The sequence below is a fragment of the Lingula anatina genome, chromosome 7 (genome assembly GCF_051362555.1).
Source record: "Lingula anatina isolate TDL-2025a chromosome 7, LinAna3.0, whole genome shotgun sequence".
In the NCBI taxonomy this organism is placed as follows: domain Eukaryota; kingdom Metazoa; phylum Brachiopoda; class Lingulata; order Lingulida; family Lingulidae; genus Lingula; species Lingula anatina.
The window spans coordinates 20,617,007-20,640,335 of NC_141773.1; the positions used below are offsets into that span (position 1 = coordinate 20,617,007).

The 23,329-nt window shown below is 38.4% G+C and overlaps 2 protein-coding genes across 2 annotated transcripts; both read left to right on the plus strand.

Moving 5' to 3' along the window:
• Positions 1 to 4,912: 4,912 nt before the first annotated feature.
• On the plus strand, positions 4,913 to 11,727 carry LOC147760862 (uncharacterized). Its single transcript, XM_087018592.1, has 10 exons — positions 4,913 to 5,069; positions 6,107 to 6,198; positions 6,641 to 6,839; positions 7,256 to 7,402; positions 8,175 to 8,260; positions 8,464 to 8,662; positions 9,021 to 9,182; positions 9,710 to 9,813; positions 10,012 to 10,219; positions 10,708 to 11,727. Exons 4-10 carry the CDS (start codon positions 7,303 to 7,305, stop codon positions 10,854 to 10,856), a joined length of 1,008 nt encoding a protein of 335 aa, XP_086874718.1. The 5' UTR covers positions 4,913 to 5,069; positions 6,107 to 6,198; positions 6,641 to 6,839; positions 7,256 to 7,302; the 3' UTR covers positions 10,857 to 11,727.
• Positions 11,728 to 11,860: 133 nt separating this feature from the next.
• On the plus strand, positions 11,861 to 20,260 carry LOC106175114 (uncharacterized). The gene is made up of 11 exons (XM_013556955.2): positions 11,861 to 12,324; positions 13,687 to 13,792; positions 14,200 to 14,291; positions 14,799 to 14,997; positions 15,353 to 15,499; positions 16,112 to 16,197; positions 16,477 to 16,675; positions 17,444 to 17,605; positions 17,863 to 17,966; positions 18,683 to 18,890; positions 19,620 to 20,260. The coding sequence occupies exons 1-11, from the start codon at positions 11,968 to 11,970 to the stop codon at positions 19,766 to 19,768; spliced, it is 1,809 nt and encodes a 602-aa protein (XP_013412409.2). The 5' UTR covers positions 11,861 to 11,967; the 3' UTR covers positions 19,769 to 20,260.
• The last annotated feature ends 3,069 nt before the right edge of the window (positions 20,261 to 23,329 follow it).

The window sequence follows — 23,329 nt, forward strand, 5'->3', positions numbered from 1 at the left end:
ATAACTGCTGTGCACTGGATAACAAAAGCTGTTTACCCTGGATACAGCTCCGGTGATATTGTTTTGTTGAAATGGGATTGCTTGTTATTTGCTAAGTGGGGTTGCCTGTAGGATTTTACTTATGGCACGGTACTCGTGCAGGTATACCTGTCTACGGGCTGTTTCATAGCAAGCATGTAGGGACAGAGTAGAGCACAGTCATCACCAGGGTACAAAAAGGCTCCAGGATAAATGCTGCAACTATCTTGAGGCGGCATGGTCACAAGAAATTATTTTGATGGCATACATGTATCAGACGAAAAAAGATAAAATAAAACAATAAAAGTTAATGTTAAAGATAAGAAAAGATATAGATGGATAACAGATAGATGGTGAATCAATAGAAAACAAACAGAAATTAAAAAAAAAAAAACTTTCAGACCGACATACCTCTCCTTTAGCCAGGGTCTTGACCATGGGTTTTATTATTGAACTCAGTGAATAGTCCATTCAATGTTATTGATTTATGGAAAGATATCCTAAAATATCATTTGAACACATATATTGATCATAGAATAAGGGTCGGGATGACACGTAACGTGCGTATTGTGCTATTATTGACTCCCTGTGGGTATTCATTTTATATAGATATCTAGATCGATCTTTATGGATGATCAATGACTTTGGGAATATTTAGAATGAATGTTTGGTCATCCCCAAAATAGATGACACTGCATCAAATATGTATTAAAAACACACAAATCCACTTAAAGAATTCAAACTCGCAATACACGTTATCCTATTGCGAACAAGAATATTTAGATATTGATTAACAAAGTGTATTGTTTGATATTTAACAACAACGGACGCTGTTATCACGTTAACGATCTTTGAAGTAGTGTAATATTCGCTATGAATATCAATTCAATCGATATTTTTAATTGATGATGTAAGAAATAATTACTCAACATATCGAAAATTTCATAATGACCAAAATGCTGCTGTCAGATTTAACGGCACGACCAATGAGAATTTTCTATCAGCTATCCTTTCTAGCCTGATCAGTTGCCTCGCTCGTAACGAGGTCCATTCAGCCAAAAGAAAGTGTGTAGGTGACGCAGAACCCGTGCAGTTCCAGGTCGCCGAACGAAATGAAGATGGGTTACGGATTACTCGTAACTGTCACCAGTCTCCTCCTGTCATCGCTGGCGTTTGCCACAGCTACCGAGACCGTCGACATTTGTTCGTCGAACACCGCGAGCGGGGACACTTACGACGTTTCATTCGTGTCCGCAGACTATGGGGTGTCGTTTGCGGTGGACGCGGTGGAAAGCCGCAGCAATCTCGAATGCATTCTGACGTGCACCAGGCACTCTCTGTGTAGATCGTCATATTACGATAAAGTGAACAAGACCTGTTATTTAGTTGATGGGTCGCAATTGACCACTGGCTACACGACTGCCTCCGAGGAGGCTGCTGGATATGTGACCAATATTATGCAGACGGTGGTAAGTGTTAAATCCTCGCTAAACGGTTGTTAACAGTTCCCCGTGTTGCATTCTTGATTGTAACTTGATTTTTATCTCATCCTGATCATTTTATGAGAGAGAGAGAGAGAGAGAGAGAGAGAGAGAGAGAGACTTAAAATAATAATGATAATGGCATTTATTTTGAAGATAAAAATTGGATTGTCAATATTCAAAAGAGATACAAATCATTCTAAAATACCTGTACCAAGGTACATTTGGAATTGGTACAAGTGGTACGGATATTTTGCTATCCCTTAATGAATTTTTATTTCCGCACCTATTTTTTATCCTTCTTCCTTGATTAAATATTGTGATGAGTTTAAAATCTTAATACACGTTCAGATGTCGGGTATTCCACTTTTTAATATATTCATATTTTCCCCGATTCCATTGAAAACTAAATGGCATGATTTACATCGTCGCTTCACTTAAAGTTTAAACAGCATCAAACAATGGTTTTGGTGCTTTTATAATATGGTAATTTATGTGTGTTTTACGTTAGGATATATGTGGGTCCCAGGGACATAAGATCGTCTACCCGAGGTACCAAAATGTACATCTCACAAGTTTTGTGGTTTTTGGCAGATATTTCGTAATATTTTCCGTTGCGATTCTAAATCTATATCTTTATGTTTTGCAAACTGTGTATTTGTGTTAATGTTTCTGACAAAATATATCCCATTGACTTGGATGCTCATTCAGTACAATTTTAGTTTTAATTCTTCCCGATGCAAAATGCACATGAAACCTTTTTAGCTCTTGCAAAAGATTGAACCAAAACGTTTTAAAACTCCGCTGTATAAATATCATTATCCCTCAGTACTGTCGGCAGCGACTCTAGGATATAAAAATCTGCTTTCCCCCCGCTTCTTTATGTTACTTTTTTTCTTTCAAAAACTTGCACATTTTATCAAAGCACCGTTTTCCTTAGAATAGTCTTAAGCGGTATCAGGACAATTCTCCCCGAACAATTCCTCCCCCCCCCCCCCCCGGACGATATCCCCCGAAGAATATATATGTATATACAAATATAAAAAGATATTGCCGTTTATCAGTGCTGAGGTTATTGGTCGTGTCGATGTCGTATTGCCTTGTGCCATGTCGATATCATACTGACCAATTCAAATATTAGTTTTGCATGGAGTACGCAGTAACATAATGGGTTCGATGATATTCATGGGTTATTCAAAAGATGAAGTAACGCACTTCTCTCAGATTCACCTACTATCCTAGCACCACGACAGGTGTGACAAAAATGGTAGTCCGCTTGGAACCTTACTCTGTTCCTTATTACTTTGTACAGGTGGCATTCGTACCATATACTAACCCCCACAGTATGATTAACCCTAACCCGTGCTTATTATATGGGACCATTGACTTTCATTCCTAAGACTAACAATCCTTTCAGACTGGAATACCAAGTTTCAATCAATTAATGCTACCAAAGCGGTATCTCGACACTTGCACCAATTAAGTAATCCATTTGAGACAACTTACCAGGTTTACACATTAGACCCTAGGTGTTATAATGTTCTGTGAAGTATATTTGTTCAATCCTGAATTTATTTAAAACGGCGAGTTTTTAGTTCTTTTTTTAATTATCTGCTTATACACTGATGCTCATAAGTTAAGCAACACTTTCTTATTTCTCGAATTTCTCAGCAACCAAAAATTTTATTGAGGCAAAATTTGTACAATAGCTAGATATTTCTCTTATTTTTACTTTGACTTACTAGACCGTGACATTAGAGTACTATTTACTGTTGGGCACGATAGAATATGCAATGGGGGTGCCACTTGCGAAAAACACAGTTTGGCCATGCCATCAGGAGTTTCCAGTTTGGCTAGTTTCATGGGCACAATTTGTTATTTTGGACCAACCAATGGTTAGAAGAGGACTCAACGAGGTAATCAGATGGCAAATAATGGGAAGCCATCGTGCTGGGGTGCCAAAGAGACAGATTGCAAGGCAACAAAAAAGTAGCACCAAGTCAAGTGTCCAAGCTGGTAGCAAAATGGCGCCAAACTCATCATGTATTGGACAAGCCTCTTTCTGGTAGAATAATATTAACCGACGCAAGGGATGAAGATATCTGGTTCGATTATGCCACCGGGACCAGTTCATATCAGCCAAACAATGAAAAATTGCCACCGTACCTCATTCAAGAGAGGTGCCCTGGTCAACAATACAGAGACGAAATACCATTGGGGTGCATAAAATCACACATTCAAGGAAATCCAGAAAGAAAAATCATTTTGGTGCAGGACAATGTGCCCATCCAGAAAGCATGGTCCGTGCAAGACGCGCTGCAACAGCGCGGTATCCCACATTTGGATTGGCCTGCATATTTACCAATTCTCAATGTAATAGAACATGCTTAGGATATGATTGACAGGGCAGTAAATGAGAGACAACCTCCAGTTAGAAACATTAGAGAGGTCCAGCAGGCAGTAAATGAACAATGGGACCGGCTCTCAAAGCAAGATTGGCAGAATTTGGTGGCAATTTGCAGGAGACAATGTGAAGCTGTTGTTCAAAACCAGGGAAGGCACACCCGATATTTATTGCATGATAGACGATTAATCATCTGTTATCTACAGTCTTCTTTTATTAAAACTAATTCTTAGATGATCGAACTTTATTTTTTCATAATTAGCTGTTTTAATCAGCACGTACTTTTTGCTGTGTGAGCATACTTTTTTGACACATAGTTTGGCATATTTTAGTACCGTTTGGTTAATAAAGTTATTTTGATTATTACAATAAGCTATGTTGTGTATATATTTAACAGAAATATTCAATTTGAATAAGTTAGTTATGAAATATGAAAGAAATATGCATAACCCCACCAACAAATGAAATAATGATCATGATAGAAGAAACTTTTGAAAAAATCGGGGTGTTGCTTTATTTATGAGCATCAGTGTATGTCTTACTGCTGATGGTAACCCATTCCATTCATACGGTGCCTCGTATACGAAATGTTTCCCCAAATATTTTAAGCCTTGCACAATGAGGGCTAAGTAATAATTGGCCCTTGGATTTTTTACGTGCGGTTTTGTGTGTATCGGGATACAAGATCACAGAGATAAATATGGCGGAAGTCCATAAAATGTTTTTCTAGGTAACTTGGACCCAGTAAGGGACACAGATAAATCTGCGACTCTAACAGGATCGATCTAACAGGATCTAACAGGATCGAACCATCTCCAAGGGGTTTCTCATTAATTGTTTTTAGCTTAGGCAGCTTAGATGTCTGGCAAGCCAACTGAAGCTGCTAAACGATAATTAATTACCCCCTAGCAGCTTCAGTAGGCGTGACAGACATCTAAGCCGCTTAAGTTGATTGCAATTCAGCGAGAATCCCCTTGGAGATAGATCGATCCACAGTTAGTACGATATTGTCTGGGAATGGTCCCTCAGAGTCACTTATGTATTGATCGTCTGGTTTTAGGTGGACCTTGACTTCGAAAGCACCTTTTCGGAGTGCAGCGCATCTCCGTGTGCCGTGGCAGGAACATGCCGCGGGGACTGTGTGAACAGCGAGGCTGTCTGTATTGGTAAGTTATTTATATTGACACTATAGGTTTATAATGAAGACAAAAACATTTAAACAATTTATTTATATATTAGGCGATAAAGAGAGCTTCAAAACGGTAAAGTTAAATACTTACACACACACACACACACACACACACACACACACACAAACACACACACACACACGCTACAAATACTTTCATATTTATGCATATTCCGGTACTGTACTTATGTGTAGTGTTTTTCTAAATATCACGAAGAATTTAAAAATCATGAAGCATTCACAACAGAATATAGCGCTCGATTTTTCATGGTGGTGACAAGGTTCGTAGCAATTATGGGTCATGTGTAACACTGTTTCAGGATTGCTTATGACAAAATATAATATCGACATGAATGAAATAGCGTGGACCAAAATTACGCAATTGTGTCGTTTGGAATTTGTGCAGAATTACGAAGGTGATCCTGGTTATTGTTGAAAAAAATTCTTCAACGAATCATTTTTCTCAAGTAATCCACCTGTATGACCCTTTGTGTTTGTGTAATGATATCACCAATTAACTTACTTCAGTAGATTGCGATAGTTGTGACAAAGCAATGCGACAGTTGTGATCGGTCACATTTGCGTAATGTGTCAACATGACCACATGATCCTATAAGATAATCTTAATACACGCGCACGATAATCACGGATTAACATATATTAGAACCCCATCGTTATATTAAACTACCCAGATATGCTCCTTGCATGTAAACACGGCAACATGATATATTTTTTTCTCACGATTTTTCAAATATTTAGATATTTTACCTGCATCATTATTTGTTTCCGTTTCTGTTATAATTTGTTCAGATACACCTTCTGCAACTGGAGTGTGTGGACTCGTTTAGGTCTGATCCAATATAATTTTAGCAAGTATCAAAATAAACATGCAGTATTCATTGATTCATTCAATAAAACACATTTAAGTAGAATAGCATATTGCTCCTTTCAAATTTATCTTACCCATGGCCTTCAGAATACAATGTGATCTGTAGTATCAATATTGAACAATAGGTGACGCAACGGACTGTGACGAAGTTCCACTATTCAATGTGTATCAATGGTCATCAAGTTCAAGTTGGAGCCACGACTCTGGTCAGTTATTTGTAAGTATGGGTAATATTTTATGTTGACGTCTTGTGCTATTGATTATCAATTGATTGTAATGGAATGGTATTAATTCAGAAAATATTAGCACTGTTGCTGTCAAAGATTATTGATCAAAAGAGTACACATGGAGAAAAGCGTGCTAAAATCTATTAAACCAATAATTTTCATCTCTCATTATAAACACTTTAGGTATGTGCAATTCTAGGCTAACATTATAGGCTAATGCAAAACCCAAATAATTATATCTCAGCCATTTAATATGGGATTCTGATTTTCGAAATTCAAATAGTTTCACGAATGTTTTCATAACGTTTTGCATTTCAACTTTGGTAGATGTCAATTGTTGCTCCATTACTATGCTAAACGTTGCAGCGCCATTCTCACATATGCCATAAGTTTGAATAGTTTTCATTTTGAGACATGGGTGCTCTATTCCAGACTGTTTCTTACACCAAAGAAAGTGCCACTAGCGGTTTATATGTACAATGGGTGGGCACCTTGAGAACGTCATACAACTGCGGAGGCTGTAGCGCACAGTATTACTTCACCATTGACAACGCAGAGTGTTCCAACCCCTACGCCATCGACTGGTCCGAATACCATCCTAATGGCAGAGATTTTCACAAATTTGCCAACTGTACGTCTTGGTAGCCTTCGTTCACCTTTACCCTCTCACATTCCCCTCTAATTTTAACTGTACCTTTATGTGATATTTCAGCTGGTACGTAATGCTGTTTCTACCGGTATTCACATATTAAAAATCACGTTAATTAATGCTCCTGATACACCCGTCTTGCGCCTGCTTGGAGAAAGAATTTTGGTCCACTCTAAAAAATACATGCATGTTATTAAGCAAAAGCTACGATTTTTTAATTTAATTATGACTGCGAGCGCAAGCCCGATACATCAAGGCTTTAAACAAATCCTACATCTCTCTTGTTACAGTTTCTAAGATTTAACAAGTTTTTAATTAATTAATTAATTAATTAATTTTTTTGTGAATACTGCCTCAGTGGCGGAGAAACTGAACGCTTGTATTTTCATTCATTTAAGTCTTTGGCATATGCAACGGCATCGGGGCAGGAACGAAGAGCATAGGCATGAATGTACGATCCCTAAGTGGCAGTACCGAGAATCACGCGGGATGGAACGCAAGAAGTCGAGTCATCATTGCAGAAGTTGAAGGCAGCCCCGGCACAGGTAGGTGTTCGTAGAGTGTACAAAATGACTCGGATGACATGGTGATTTTTCAGTCATTATGTTGTAAAATATATAACTTTGTGTTCATGCAGAAACCATCCTAAGTACTGTTATATACATGAATAGGTCAGTAGTTGTTGCCATGCAGCCTATGCATTTCCTCACTGTGGCTCACTCCATTAAAACTAAATGATATTGCCATCGTCAACTCCAGAAACGTACAAAAAAAAAAAAAAAAAAAAAAAAAAAAAACTGACCAACTCAGTGTAAGAAAAGCAAGAATGGAAAGAATGACGAAACGATTATGTATCTAAAATCCGACATTTCTGAACTGGGCTCATGTGAGAACTGGCGAGGATTGTAAATCAACTTCTAAATGCTACGCTTATGCTTCAGTTGGGCCGCTGCTCAGTTTTGTTTTCCTGTTATATTTGGAAGTCTCGACAGGATGGCGAATCTTCGGCCATTTCAGTTGATGAGAATCATGTAGAATTTCAGTTTTCAGGGTTTTCAGCAATTGTGGCTGTGGAAAAATTGGGAGGTGCTACTGAGCAGGAGCACTTTTCAGTTACATCAGTCGGTAGCACGGGAAGGAGGAGATGGGGAGGGAATGGGTGTAAAGGCAGTTAATGGTTAAACTCACTTATTCTTGTGTGCCTGGTTGACGAATGTTTCATTTATATGTAATACTACATATACAGTGTATACGTGGATGAAGGGTAACATAAACAGGTAAAGCTAATATATGGCCATGGTTATTTTATTATTCCAGCCACCTGTGACTCACTGACTGCCTTCAACATTCAGCATTTTGCCACCGATTACTACGCCGGAACAAGAAGTGAAAATGCTCACTGGGTAAGTGATGTTATGGAAAGAGTAAACGCTCCGAGTATATATATTTTCTTGTAGTGGTATGTCCATTCTAAAACTGACAAGGAATATGTTATACGTAATGTAACGAAACTGGCTTTGGCCAATTTTCATAAGCAAATTTAGCCTTAAAGTTCTTAAATTTCTGAACCGTGACTGCTCGCACTCTCACTGTTGTCTTCATGTAGACAAACTCGTACGTGAAGCGTGCCGGGGACACCTCCCTGCGCCTGCGCTTTAGCGGCAATCTCTATGAGCACGGCAACGGCCACTGCTCTCGGTGGTACTTCAAGTTCAACGGAGCAGAGTGCTCAAATCCTGGAACTCTGGAATTTGCCTTTTACCTCGACGGGGATTCCGGAGCCAATACGCACAGAGGGTTTGCGTGTATGTACATGCATGTATATATCTACCTACCTGTCTGTCTGTCTGTATGTCTGTCTGTCTGTCTGTCTGTCAGTGTGTTTGTCCCTTCATCCTTTATTTCATTCACAACCTTGCAAGCATATAAACCAATGCAATGTTCAGCAATATTTTTGTTAAGTGGAACATAGAATGTTCTTTGAATGGCAGTTATATGTACTGTCACCTCACTGTATTTGATAATAATCAAAGCTGTTGGGCTGTGCTCCATTAACGAAAGTGTTTTGTACTGTTTCATACAACATTCTTTTTAAAAAAAATTATACTCTGTTAGAAATTGAGAAAATATATCACATAAGAAATCTGTTTTAATTTTCCACAGTTGACGCTATCTGCAATGGAATATCGGCAGGGACAATCTCAATCACACTTCATGTGGGAACATGCAGATCAGGCCATGGTGTCAACAACCCTCACACTGGTTGGAACATGAAGACACATCTGATAGTAGAGGAGACCAGGCTGGGGCAAGATATCAGTGCAGGTCAGTGAAATATATATGTAGCAGTAGCAGTAGGAACTGTAGTACTAGCAATACATTGTGGTAGTAGTTGTAGCAGCAGCAGCAGTAGGAGTAGCAGTAAAAAAGGTAGTATTAGGAGGTCTACATGTATATGTAGTAGTAATCGCTCTGGAAGGCATGGTGTTGAACAGATGATCTCGGCAGTCCTTCAAGCCGTCTTCCTGGGTTTCCGACGCGCTACTAATATGTCGAACTTGTCAAAACACTCACAAAAGCCTTGCGATCAGCGACCATCTCAAAAGGTGTCATCAGGTCATATTGAAGTCACACGATTTAAGTCATTGTCAAATGCGTCCGTTGACGAGATTAGAGTCGGCCAATTTAAGACCTCCTTCCAAGTGGTTACACCCCTGTATAAGCAGAGTGTTTATATTATAAGATACTGAATGTTAATGCTATTGTAATACTAAAATTCAGTGTACTGTATTTAATCACACATTGGCGGTTACAACGTGGGACACACAGCAAGATTGGTGTTTTTTTTTCAGTTCTGGGAACCGACGGGTCATTGGTTCGCCTGCCCATATTCAACCGTGTTCAGTCTTATTGGTACAATATTTATAACGGAGATGATACCAACTCCAACCTTGTGGTAACGTATATACTACTGCATCAGTAAATATATCATATAAATCAGAGTGAAGGGTGTACGTGAATATTACGCTCAATTCTCCATTGTGAGTTTTGCTGCACTTGTGTATCTTTGTGCAAGTCTATCCTCGTGCTTAATACTGTATGTTTTTGATCCCTATTTTATGTATTAGGCTACATGTGTGCTTAATCATTTCAGTCGGTGTCGTACACCAAGAAGTCAGCGGTCAGTTCCCTCCATGTCGTGTGGTCCCTTAACCTAAGGGTGTATATCGACGGACATTGTGCCCGCTGGTACGTCGCGTTCAATGGAGCAGAATGTTCTGACCCCGGGAATATAGAGAGCGTCTTATACGAAGATGACATCAGTGGCAACTCAAATTCAAACTGGCACCAACCGGGCACGGGTAAGTTAATTCAGAGGGAAAGGTATGCAATTTACCTGTAGCTTATGTGGTCTATGAAGCTACGTTGGTGCAAACGTAACGTGTAAATTTGCAGGGCTTATACACTACGCTGTTTATGCTCTAACTATAGCCTGGGAAACATTTACCACGATTTTATCTTGTGTTATACACCAATTTATTTATTTATTATTAGTCAAGTAAATAGAAATGAAAATATTTTTGAAATCTTATGTTCGTGTTGTTTTGTTTTATAACGTGGCACACTTGGCAATATGGTGACCTTGCGACTCCAGTCTGGCTTTTCTGCATGGAATTGACTACAAACATTATGTTTTGGTATATTACAAAAATCTTACGACCGCGATTATGGAGGATGGATAATGAAAAAAATACGGTTCCTTATGTAAGATCACATTTTTATGTATGGAAAAACATATAAACACTACACATAACCATAAAGAAACTATAATGTCCTACTCTATTTCCAGTCGAAGGTATCTGCCATGGTTTGAGTGCCGGGAGTATCACCGTCAGTCTAGCTGTTGGGAACTGTGGTGGCTACAGCCCTGGCGATGCTTTTACTGGCTGGGAATCTGGTTCCTTCGCAATAGTAGAAGAGGTTTTTATGGGGGCATAATTGATGGATATGGGAGAGAACACACTGGAATTCTCATTCAGTGGGATTTTGAACTGGACCTAGCTACATGTATATGTATATATATATTAACAGAGGGGAAAATTTGGACACATTTTGACTTGTGCACAGCACAATCTGTGACAATATGGCACCAAGACTCCCAGGGTGTCCGTAATTTCAGAACAACCGCACAAGTTGTATAGTTTTTCAATAGGAGGATTCTTGGATTATGTTTAAAATCATATATCTTAAAAGATAAAAACCACAGCATTCGGGGGCATGGTGTTGACTGCTGCTATTATTCTATAGGATCAAAACTTATATGGAAAGCGCTAAATATAGAAAATACCATGCATAAAAACACAAGATAATAATGTTATTAATTACGAACTTACAGTAAATGGATATATGCAGTATATGTTTTAAAACTAACACCTTACTCGTGAGGAGTAAACCGAATTGAGACGCATTAAACGCATCAAAGTTTCTATATATTGATTTTTGGAACGATTTCCTCTAAGCTACTTTGTACAACTGACCGAACACAGAAAAAGGGATTAAAACTTCCATGAGCGCATTATGTAACATGTGTATAGATTCCTTCTCAGTCAATTTTTTCTGAATATTAATGAATGTATAAACAATAGACGCTGGGATGGTTATGTCACCACATAAAATATGCATTATAGGCACACAGATTCAGTTGATGTATTGGTATGTAGGGCAAATTGTACCGTTAATTTCTGTTGCAAATATAATGTTTTATTCATTGACTTGCAAAGTACTTTGTTAAATGTTGAACAAAATTCGCGCTCTGATGACGACCACCCTATTTGAACCAGTCTAGCCGTCTCTTATAATATCGATTGGATTGGGTACCTTTAATTATTGTTATTGTAAAAAGATATGACACAAAACGCTGAGCGGATATACCGACGAGTCGTGTGTGTTGGATTCTGGCGCATGCCTGATAAAAATCTTCAATTTTCGAACGGTCCTTGATTAACCATCCCTTAAAGTGGGAGCCTTCTCCTGTGTACCGCGGTCCCATCAGCTAAAGGGCGACGTGTAGATACCACAAAACCGTTGCAGTTGTAGGTCGCCAAACAAAATGAAGATGGGATATGGAATAATCGTAATTGTAGCCAGTCTCCTCCTGTCATCGCTGTCGTTTGTCACAGCTACCGAGACCGTTGACATCTGTTCAACGAACTTGGCCGATGGGAACAAGTACAACGTCTCATTTGTGTCCGCAGACTACGAGCCGGCATTTGCTATGGACGCAGTGGAAAGCCGCAGCAATCTCGAATGCATTTTGATTTGTAAAAGGCAATCTCGTTGCAGATCGGCATATTACGACAAAGGGAACAAGACGTGTCATCTGGTTGATGTATCGCAGTCGACCACTGGCTATACCACTGCCTCCGCCCAGGCTGCAGGATGTGTGACCAATGTCGCGCCGAGTATTGTAAGTACATGTTCAGGCCTTAGTTTCACAAGAAAAAAAACTTAAGTCAGTTACCTAGCTTAGTTGACTAGGATTTCCATGAGAGTGCTGTTACACTTCTCCTGATAGGGTATGATGTGACAATGTAATCTTGGTAATTAAGTTCTTAGCCAGGGAACCTGACTTGAGTTTTTTTGTGAAACCGGGGTTAGTTTGTAATAAAACAGAAATACCTTTTCACTATTTTCTCGTGACCTAGGTGCTCTTTTCGACATAGGAACTCGTGGGTGAGTATTGCCTCTGTTGTATGCTTGCTCATTTTTCAGCATGTAGAGCAAAAACAAACAAACAAACAAAAAAAATTAATCAACCCCTCGGATACTTGAGTGAATACATTTTTGCTAAACTTTAATGCAGAATGCAAGTTGTTCCTTATTACTGAAATGTATGTTGGGTGAGTTTTGGGATCGCCTACAGTTACGATGCACATTTGAAAGTCTTGGAGGAGTCTGTCCAAAAACAAATGTACATTAAAGTAACAATCCATAAGAAAGATGTCATAAAGCTACATGTATCTTGTAAGGTTGTTAATGCGCGTTGCCAACCATTCTTTTCCCCCTCAAAATAATCAATATGCCAAATGAAGTTATAGATCTAGTGCGTCTCCGACCACTTGACTGTGAACGCCATTTACATCCAGATCTATCGTAAAGGGCACATTTAAAACTCCAAATCTACATAGCACTGATTTGTTTTTTGGGAAGTTTCTATCTTTAGTTAGGCAAATTTACTGATGATCTATACCGTTCCAACTATTTTTTTTTTTATTCATCTAAGATATATAATGAAATGTGCAATAAAGAATCATTGCAAGGTTATATATTTGGAAACCTGACTATTTGATATCCATAATTATCATGATATATAACAATATCAAAAATAAAAATAATGCCCGAAAACAACTGAAATCAATACAAAGAAAGAAAAAGATACCCCCAGTAGATTTAGAGCCTTAATTGAAATTGTTCGGGAATCAAGCTTTCATTTCTGATGTTACCTCTCTTACTGGCGTCCTGGCTCGTCTTAAATCAATTGATTCAATTAACGTCATTTGCACAAGTCGACATATATTACAGGCATGTGGATTAATTTATTGTTTACACGCATTGATTTGGGTTAGGTAAGAAGATTATTATCTTAAGACATATCCCCAGCTTCTCCTTTCCAACGACAGTATCTGTCCGTCTCTCTCTCTCTCTCTCTCTCTCTCTCTCTCTCTCTCTCTCTCTCTCTCTATATATATATATATATATATATATATATATATATATATATACAGAGAGAGAGAGAGAGCAAATTTAGTCATTGATCGTCTGACTTCAGGTGGACCTTAACTTTGAAAGCACCTTTTCGGAATGCAGCGCGTCTCCGTGTGCCGTGGCCGGAACATGTCGCGGGGACTGTGTGAACAGCGAGGCTGTCTGTATTGGTAAGTTTTCAATGTATTTTTACAGTGTACTACTATATTAATGCTCAAAATCACAGTTCATAGTTTGAGCAATGAAGGGGTTGAGGGAATAGGGCCAGATAACTTATTTTGAATTAATTGATATGGAAACTCGAAGTTTAGTATGGGCCACTCATATATTATGTTTGTTTTCAATTTTTCCGAATGCCGGTTGAGGCTTATATGGTAGTTATGTGCTTAAACTTCCCTCAGCAACCACTAGATAATTAAATATGCATATTTAAATGCCACATTATTTGTTTCAATTCACAGAGCTGTAACAGTTTCAATAACAGTACTAGTATTTGCCACATTTAGAATATTAGAACCCATTTTTACATTGTGTAAAATCACGCCTATCTACCAATAGTAACATTATTTACCGATAGGTGACGGTACGGACTGTGACGAAGTTCCGTTATCCAATGTGTACCAGTGGTCAACTACCTCAGCTTGGGGCACCGACTCTGGTCAGTTGTTTGTAAGTATGGATAATTTATTGTGTTGGCTTCTCTGGATATTGTCCATGGGTATCCAATTAAGGGCTGATTAAGAGAGCATGAGATCATTTGCTGTCAAAAGTTATTATGAACATCTAGGAAACTTTGGTATTAAGAAATGAGTATATATCGTCTCCTTTATCTAAGTAATATCTTTATTTTTGAGACCTTTGGATTTTGTTTCTTTATTGAGTTCTGTCTTTATTTTCATTTTTTTTTTTTGTATTAAAACCTGGTTGCACCGTCTATGGAATCTACATGAACCACTATCAAATAACATATAACATAATTAAATTTATTCAAGGTGGACGGTCAATGTAATGATATACGGTACATATCGGTTTCCTTTGAAAACCAAAGAAGTTTTGTATGCATTTCACAATAACCTTAGCTACATTTAACATGGTATTTACGAAAAAAAAACATTATCAACAAAGGCCAAGTGTTTTTCAGAATATATTGTAATAAATATGATATTTCTATTTCAGACCATTTCTTACACCAAAAAAAGTGCGACCACTGGTTTGTATTTACAGTGGGTCGGCACCTTGAGGTCGGCGTACAACTGCGGAGGCTGCGCGGCACAGTATTACTTCACCATTGACAACGCAGAGTGTTCCAACCCCTACGCCATCGATTGGTCCGAATACCACCCTAGTGGCAGAGATTTTCTCAAAATTGCCAACTGTAAGCATCAAAAGAGTGTTTATTCTCCTCTTTCTAACCCCACCCTTTATGACCTTTTAGCATTTAAAATATTTAGTATGTGGACATAGTGTTTCAAATGTAAAGAAAATACACTGTACGTTCACAGTAAGAACGATTTTGGCATAGAAATAAAGAAAAATACATCTTATATGTCAGATGTTATTTGATCAAAGCTTTGTAAATGACCAATCATATATCTAGTTATCGGTAATAGTGATCGACAGTAAAACACAGGAATACTACACAGAATACCGCATATTTTTTTCTGACAAATAACATTCTTAGAACTCCCTAAACTAAGCAATAAAACATTCATATTTTTCACTCGTTTCAGTTTTTGGTATATGCTACGGTATTGGTGCAGGATCGAAGACCATAGGTTTTAATGTACGCCACGTAAGTGGCAGTGGCGACCATTACGCGGGATGGAACGCGAGATCTCGTGTCATCATAGCAGAAGTAGAGGGCACCCCCGGCACAAGTAAGATGTTCGTTAAATATACATAAGAACCGCCTAGGTTTCTTCACTTGTTATATGGGGGAGCAATTATTGTTTTACACTATTTCGATGTCTGTCCAGTAAATTTATTTATGGGGCTATACGCATGGATCTGTTCTCGTGCCATTCACCGTCAAATATTGCTGGAATCGCAACGCTTCTGTAGCCACCAACGTCAAAAGTTAAAAATTGAATCTTCAAGTTTCCTCTTTGAAATCAAATACCAAGAAACAAGTTTTTAGCAGTCCAGCATTTGAAATAGAGTCTAAATCTGGCAACCATTGCATTTGGACCGCTGTTAGTCTGGCTTCTAGTTTTACTAATATCTGCAGGCTATATAAACCAACGGGTGGATGTTCAATTAGCTTCAGCATGGATCTAGACGTACAAGGTTTGGGAACTAGGTGAAGTACATGCTAGTAGCTGTAGTAGTGATTAGATAGGTAGGAACTAGTACATGTATTGTACCATGTGCAGGGGGTTAAGATAGGACAGCACTATCGCGTGGGTGGATGTAATGGGTGGCATTGCGTAATACATAAGAGGTTAAATGCCGGCACATATTAGGCCATATTTATTTTGTTTACTTTCTAGCCACCTGTGACTCGCTGACTGCCTTTAACCTTCAGCATTTTGCTACCGATTACTACGCCGGCACAAGAAGTGAAAATGCTCACTGGGTAAGTGATGTTATGTAAGTTTATGTGCTCCAAAGTAAGTGATGTTACAGAAATAATATATGCTGAAATAAATTCCCTGGTATATTGTTACCTGGATAGTTAGAAATATAATAGTCTACATTTCTGTTCTGGAACATGTACAACATATGCTGAGAATTATTCAACGAATACAAACCCGTTTAAATCAATTGTTGTTGTTGTTGCTTTTAAGAAAAATGGTCCTAGATGCATTGTATCTGAACCCTTTCTGAGCTCACCCTAACTTTTGTCTTCGTTTAGACAAATTCGTACGTGAAGCGTGCAAGTGACACCTCCCTGCGCCTGCGCTTTAGCGGCAATCTCTATGAGCACGGCAACGGGCACTGTTCCCGGTGGTACTTCAAGTTCAACGGAGCAGAGTGCTCAAATCCTGGAACTCTGGAATTTATCTTCTACCTACACGGGGATACCGGAGCCAATACGCACAGAGGGTATTCGTGTAAGTGCTCTTTCTATATTAAGTTCATTTTCAAATAATCTAGACATTTATTTGTCGTATGTGATAAAAAGGCGAAGGAAAAAAGAGAAAATGGGACACAAACCTGGTTGACGTTTTAATTACAGGTACGAATAAAAGTTCTACATGTTTTAATTTGTTTTAAGTTTTTCAACTCCATTACTGGACAGATATAAAACCCAGTTCCAATCCTTTAAATGTACATGCTTGTAAATCGAATCGGCGCGATGATAATCTTACTTGTAATCAAACGTTACTAAGCCTAATTCGCTTAATAAAGTCAACCACGATACCGATGCTTACAAGAAAACTTTTTAGCTTTTATTAAAAGGAAAAAAAAACGGAACGCAGACCTTCGCCAATGACTTAAAACACTATATTCAATTGTGGTAGTTGAGAGCACGCAGATTCATTGCACAACTGGTCAAAGTCTGTGGCCCTATCTCGCAATAGTGAAAACTGTTTTTGCATTCAAATGGTGATCCGGCTTACGGACCGCAACAAAAACCTATCACATTCAAGTTTAAGGTGCATTTCTGACCTGTCCTAAAAGCAGCATCAAAATCAGTCATAAACGTTTCGAATTAGGCCGGTGAACAAACCATCCAAAAACAAACAACCGAAACAAACAGACAGACAGCCTGGCAAACGAATGTGAAAACACAAACTTCTTAGCGGAGGTGGTTATTATGTACACATAATTTTACTTGAAATCCTCCTTTTCATCATGTTAAAATTTTTGAAATTCAGTTAACGGAATCTGCCATGGGCTCTCGGCGGGGACAATCTCAATTACACTTCATGTGGGAACATGCAGATCAGGGCATAGTGTCAACAACCCTCACACTGGTTGGAACATGAAGACACATCTGATGGTAGAGGAGACCAGGCTGGGACAAGATATCAGTGCAGGTCAGTGAAATACATTGTGCTAGTGGTATTGTGTAGTTGTCGTTAAAAATACAGCAGTTTTAACCTTTAAATAGTAGCAACGTTCACAGTAGCTGCAAGTATAGTGAAGCTAACTAGTACTGTAAATGTAGTAGCTTGTACATGCAGTAAGGGTAGGTTGGGTATTCATCTTGTTCTCATATTACAACAGTAAAAACGTCTACTCATAAGCAGCTGCATGGTTGATCACATACATCGAATTTTGTTTTTCATTTCAGTTGTGTCAAATGACGGGTTATTGGTCCGCCTGGCTGTGTTCAACCGTGTACAGTCCTACTGGCATCACATTAACGATCACGACGATGTCGACTCTAACATTGCGGTAACTGTCGCTTGAATGAGTGACACGTGGATTTGCGTTAATTGGGCTTCATCATGATTTATATATTAATCGCATTATGGAAAGCCTTCCTGTTAGTTTATATAATAGAGACCTTTTGCAGCTCTAATGAACCTTATTATACATGTAGATTAAGTTGAATCGCGCCAAGCCTTCGTTTCAAAAGTAACAATATTAATTAAATATTCTTAAACACGTTTTCACAGCTGCAAATCCTGAATAAGATTTTGGGCTTCAGCTAAGCGTTTGGTATTGACAAGTGCACAAAAATCGTGCCATAAAATACGAAACCCACCAACCGCAACCGTTGAACTTGACAGTGCGAAAAACCTCTTATATCCAGCGGCAGCTGTCAATGTGTTTAAAAACACACATCATTTCCGTATGTTTACGTCTGACAGGCAAGCGTGTGTTTCTACGTGCGTGTGAGTGTGTAAAATCATCCGCGTGCGTCAATTTAATTCCATCTGAACGTATTTGTGTTCAGATATCTAATTAATCCACTTTGCTTCCTTTGCGGATTTTTTTCCTTTGGGGTCTTATAGGACGTCCTTTAGAAAATTGGCTAGAAATCCTATAGGGCCCCACAATGCCTTGTGTCTTATAAGATTATATAAAGTCCCATAGAGTTCCATGGGAGGTCCAAAACGAAATCTACGTTAAAGTTACTCTTTAAAAGGATTTGTATGTTTTTCCAGTCAATATCGTACACCAAGAAGTCAGCGATCAGTTCGCTCCATGTTGTCTGGTCCATTAATTCAAGGGTCTATCACGACGCCCAGTGTTCCCGTTGGTTCGTGACTTTCAATGGAGCAGAATGCTCAGATCCGGGAAATATAGAGAGTGTCATATACGAAGACGATGTTAGTGGCAACTCACACTCAGATTGGTATCAGCCTAACATGAGTAAGTTTCTTTATAGTCTCATTTTTTGAAAAAAATCTGTGAATATTCATTCATTCATTCATTCATTCATTGTGCAAACCATATCTGGCAGATTTTGTTTCAGTTTAAATTTACTATCCGTTTTATTGCAGAGTTTTTGCATCACTATATAAGGCTTACCGTAGCAAAATCATTCCGCATTTTATCACATTTTGCTTATATTCCTGTACCGTTATCTCCATAATTGGGGGGTTTACATGCAAAAATACAAGCTACGTTAAAAATGTCACAATTTGTTATTTTAAAGTGATTAAATATCTCGTTTACAAATCTCACCACATGCAGTTTAAAATATTGTTATTTCATTTCACGGAGCGTCTTCTCTAACAATAAGTATGAGCAACACAGTTGCGGTTATATTTTCTCTAATACAAAATACTTGGTTATGTACTGTGTAAAGGTTTCCCAATACAGTTACCCATTTTCTTGTGGAATTGGAGTGATTCATAAAGCTTAAAGTTTCTTTTGTGTTGCTTTGACTGACCGCTAACCTTATGGTCAGAGAGTCCGGTGTCTTGTTCCAGAAAGTCGTCCATGACGAAGAGTCCAGAACAGCGAGTTATTCTAGAAACCAGGAGTTCTGCGGAACGTTGGCTCTGTGTTGCTTGACACGGGAAGCGGAAGACGGCGATTCGACTCCATGGGGGGACATACACAGTTCTAACTGTTTGTGTATTTTTCTATTTCCAGTCGAAGGTATCTGCCATGGTTTGAGTGCCGGAAGTATCAGCGTCAATCTAGCTGTCGGGTATTGTGGTGGCTACGGCGCTGGCGATGCACATTCTGGCTGGCAATCTGGCACTTTTGCTATGGTGGAAGAGGTCTTTATGGGAGCATGATTGGTGGATATACGATACAGCACGGATCGAACTTTACGCAATTAAAGACAAACGGAAATATGAAAATAAGACTCACTCTGCTACACGTACATAAGATGATGGAAATTTGTGAATTTCAATTGGATTTTAGTGGTCATTCTTGTTGATGCAGTGATTTTATCATGGTTATCTTTGTCTAAGGCTCTGACAGTTTTAGTTTGGATGTCTGGTATTGACACTTGGAGGTTAAGCGGTGCATAAGGCGTCGGAATTTTTATTTATTTATAAGTCTAACGGAACAATTTCAGAATCCTCTGAGGTTATTTTTTTTCTGTAAAAGCACCTTTATTTTAGATGACGATTACACCATATTATTAATTTATGGATCATATGTTGTTTCCAGCTCGTTCGAAATATCTCATATCTCTAGATAAGTGACAAGGTATGCTATCCACGTGTACCGCTCCTGTCAATTTAAAGATTGGTTTAATCAAAATAAAGAATTAAAATACTGATAGTTTTATTTAACTGTGGTATTTGGCTGTTCTAAAACAGATTTTAGATCACATGAGGTGGGTTAAACCCCAACCAATATCAAGCTTGGGGGTTTATATTCAGACTCGAGGGTGGGGTCGGTTTGTTAGAGGGGCCGTCTTCACCGCCGTTTATATCAGGGGCTTATTGTGCTATACATTTAGCTTAAAGAAAGCCCCCTCCTTCTCCCTCTTTTTGTGCTTAGGACTGAAGTGGTTGAACAAGTGTGTCGGGAATTGGGGGAGGGTCATTTGCGTGTAAGGCCCATCCCACGTAGGGCTCATCCCCAATGGAACTATCGTTCTACGTATACCGATCCTACTCGGCGGGCACTCTCGCTGAATGCAATCAGATTAACAAATGAACACGCCCCCCCCTTCTTGGCGTTGAGTAGAATAGAGATAAAAGCTGGTGGTTATACGAGAACGTTGCAGAAAGAGACGAGGTCTTTTAATCTGTTAATGTGATTGCATTCAGCGAGCGTCCCCGCGGAGTTAGATTTATCTACGCAGAACGATAGTTTCACTGGGAAACACCCCAATGTCCTGCAAAGTATTGCCGTCGGTTACAAGTGCTGTCGATTGGAGGAACCCTTAGGTAGTAAAGGTATTGTATTGTCGGATTTTAGTAACTGCATAAAAAAAATCGATCAGTAATAAGAAATATGAGAAGGCGTATTATTCAGACTTCTGTCACTTTTCAGAGAAAGGACATGTTTAACTTGTTTGGTGTTGGCTGGGCATCAGATTGTAAGACTCTTTTACAATCTGGACTGAAACCTAGTGTTGAAATAAACAAGCCTTCATTTCAGCCAAATGATAGTTTATCTTTTTTATTACGAAATTAATATCTATTATAATACATAACATTCTAAAGCAACTTACTTGTGCGTAGGACTGAGCTAGGAACGTAGGACGGTGCAGCAGGAAGTAGACATATCTAACTATATACCATGGCAAAGGGCACAGTTGTCCAGTAATCAAGAGAGAATACATTTCAAATTACATGTGTCAAGAACGAATAGTTTTGTATCAGAAAGAAAAAAAAAACACGTGAAAAATTAGATGAGATTAACATATCCTATTACATGTAAATCATTATCAGCCACTAGTGTCTCCTAGCTATAACAAAGTGAATCTTACTATTACCAAAGAACAGTGTATAACAACCTGGTCACAATCGTACATGCACAAGCTATGATCCGGTATGTCGACGAACAAAGACAATGGAATATATATTCTGATTTACATACAAGAATGGACAAAAATAGCTAAGATACATTAAAGGATAGTTACATATATATTTCTATCACAAGATTAATAATTATAACAAAAAATTATTCTTATAAGGGACATTCCATTTAAACAGCGCTATGTGCAGTATAATTTAAGGCCTAAAATTACAGTTAATTAAGATCTAAAAATGACAAATTGAAATCTAAAATGACAAACTAAGAGATACGTATTACAAAATAAATTACGTACTGGAGTCCTACAAATATGATTCTAAGGGTAACTGGTGAAAATTACAAAATTAAACATATTTTGGTTCTTGTTTTGTGACTGCCTCAAGAACTAACCATAAAGTGTTAACAAAATTCTCATAACAGTAACGTTTATAAATAATTATAACTAATTTTTATAACAAATATAAAGTATTTAGTCAATAATATTATGCTTCACTTATCACCTTGAAAAAAAAAATACATATATAGTTATATATATAGTTATATATATATATATATATATATATATATATAACTCGCAGTCAACTAAGGTGTTCTATACAGTTATGCATGCATGTATATCCTGGATAACTTAAACACGGTTGTCAGTGGAAAACAGAATTTGTGACCTTTTATTTCTCAGAAACATTTCAAATAAATGTTTTGAAGTGTTTTCATTTATAAATTATTCTTCGAAATTACGAACAATATTTTGCTTCGAGAATGCTAATGCACGTAGATAATCTTTAATCTGGGGCAGGCGGCTTTGAGATACCAAGATTCCCATATTTCTGACGGTCTGAGGCGACCCCTTCCTCTTGGAGACACTTATACTAGTGCATCTCATTCAATGGATGGACTCTGTTGTGAAGTGATCTACAATCGCAACTGCAGTTTCCGGGAAGAAACATCGTTGACATTTCTTTACGAAAACCTCTGTGTGTCGCCAAGTAAATTGGCAGATTGACGCAATTATTGGCGCTCTTAATACTGTAAAAAATGATAGCAAGATTCTGTATAACATCGTCGCGCATTAACCCTAACGCTCCCATCATAACCGCTACTGCATGTGGGAGACACAGGGTGAGCATTGCTATAGTGTTTACTGAAACAGCCACGCTGACTGCATTCTGCTTTTGTTGTGATGTTGAAGAAACAGGTGGCTGATTATTGCGGGAACAGACCGAACGGAGGAGAGAGATGGCGGAAAACAGTTGCAGCACCAATGGCAGACAAGTGAAAACTATTTCAATTGGCACTGCCCAGATACGCATCTCCACTCGATGTACGGTAGTGAGATATCGAGGGACCGCCATAACAACAGCGCTTATCAGGCCCAAAGCAGGGACTGCTATTTTGTTCATCAAGTTTATCTGCTTCTTGCGAGAATACACTTTTACGGGGTGGATTATGACGAGAGCCCGAAACACCGACATGTATGTTAAAACGAGAAAAGAAAGATAACTGCAAATGCCCGCCAAAGAATTACTCACGCATAGAACATCATCGTTATATTCACCAAGTCGGTAAAGGTTACGAGACAAGATTGAGGCAAAATGATACGGAAAAAGACATATCTCCGACAACAGATCAACCGCAGATAGAACAATAAAAAAGCCTAAAAAATTCGTGTCTTTCCTTGCCTTTAGTCGAATCCAGATGCTCAAGTTAATTACATTGGTTACAACCGACCAAGCCCTAACAACATAACTGATGTAAACTAGTTTCTGATTCGACGCAGAAACCAGAGATAATGATTTGTATCTACAGTCCCATCGTATACGAGAAAACATAGACAGTCCTTTCGACAAACGTGGTCTTTT

Excerpts from the sequence above, each read along its gene's own strand:
- LOC147760862 (XM_087018592.1), top strand. The coding sequence starts at position 7,303 with ATGAATGTACGATCCCTAAGTGGCAGTACCGAGAATCACGCGGGATGG. Across the intron at positions 7,403-8,174 it reads TGAAGGCAGCCCCGGCACAG|CCACCTGTGACTCACTGACT; the intron begins GTAGGTGTTCGT and ends TTATTATTCCAG. Across the intron at positions 9,814-10,011 it reads ATACCAACTCCAACCTTGTG|TCGGTGTCGTACACCAAGAA; the intron begins GTAACGTATATA and ends TAATCATTTCAG.
- LOC106175114 (XM_013556955.2), top strand. The coding sequence starts at position 11,968 with ATGAAGATGGGATATGGAATAATCGTAATTGTAGCCAGTCTCCTCCTG. Across the intron at positions 14,998-15,352 it reads TTTTCTCAAAATTGCCAACT|TTTTTGGTATATGCTACGGT; the intron begins GTAAGCATCAAA and ends CACTCGTTTCAG. Across the intron at positions 18,891-19,619 it reads TTGGTATCAGCCTAACATGA|TCGAAGGTATCTGCCATGGT; the intron begins GTAAGTTTCTTT and ends TTCTATTTCCAG.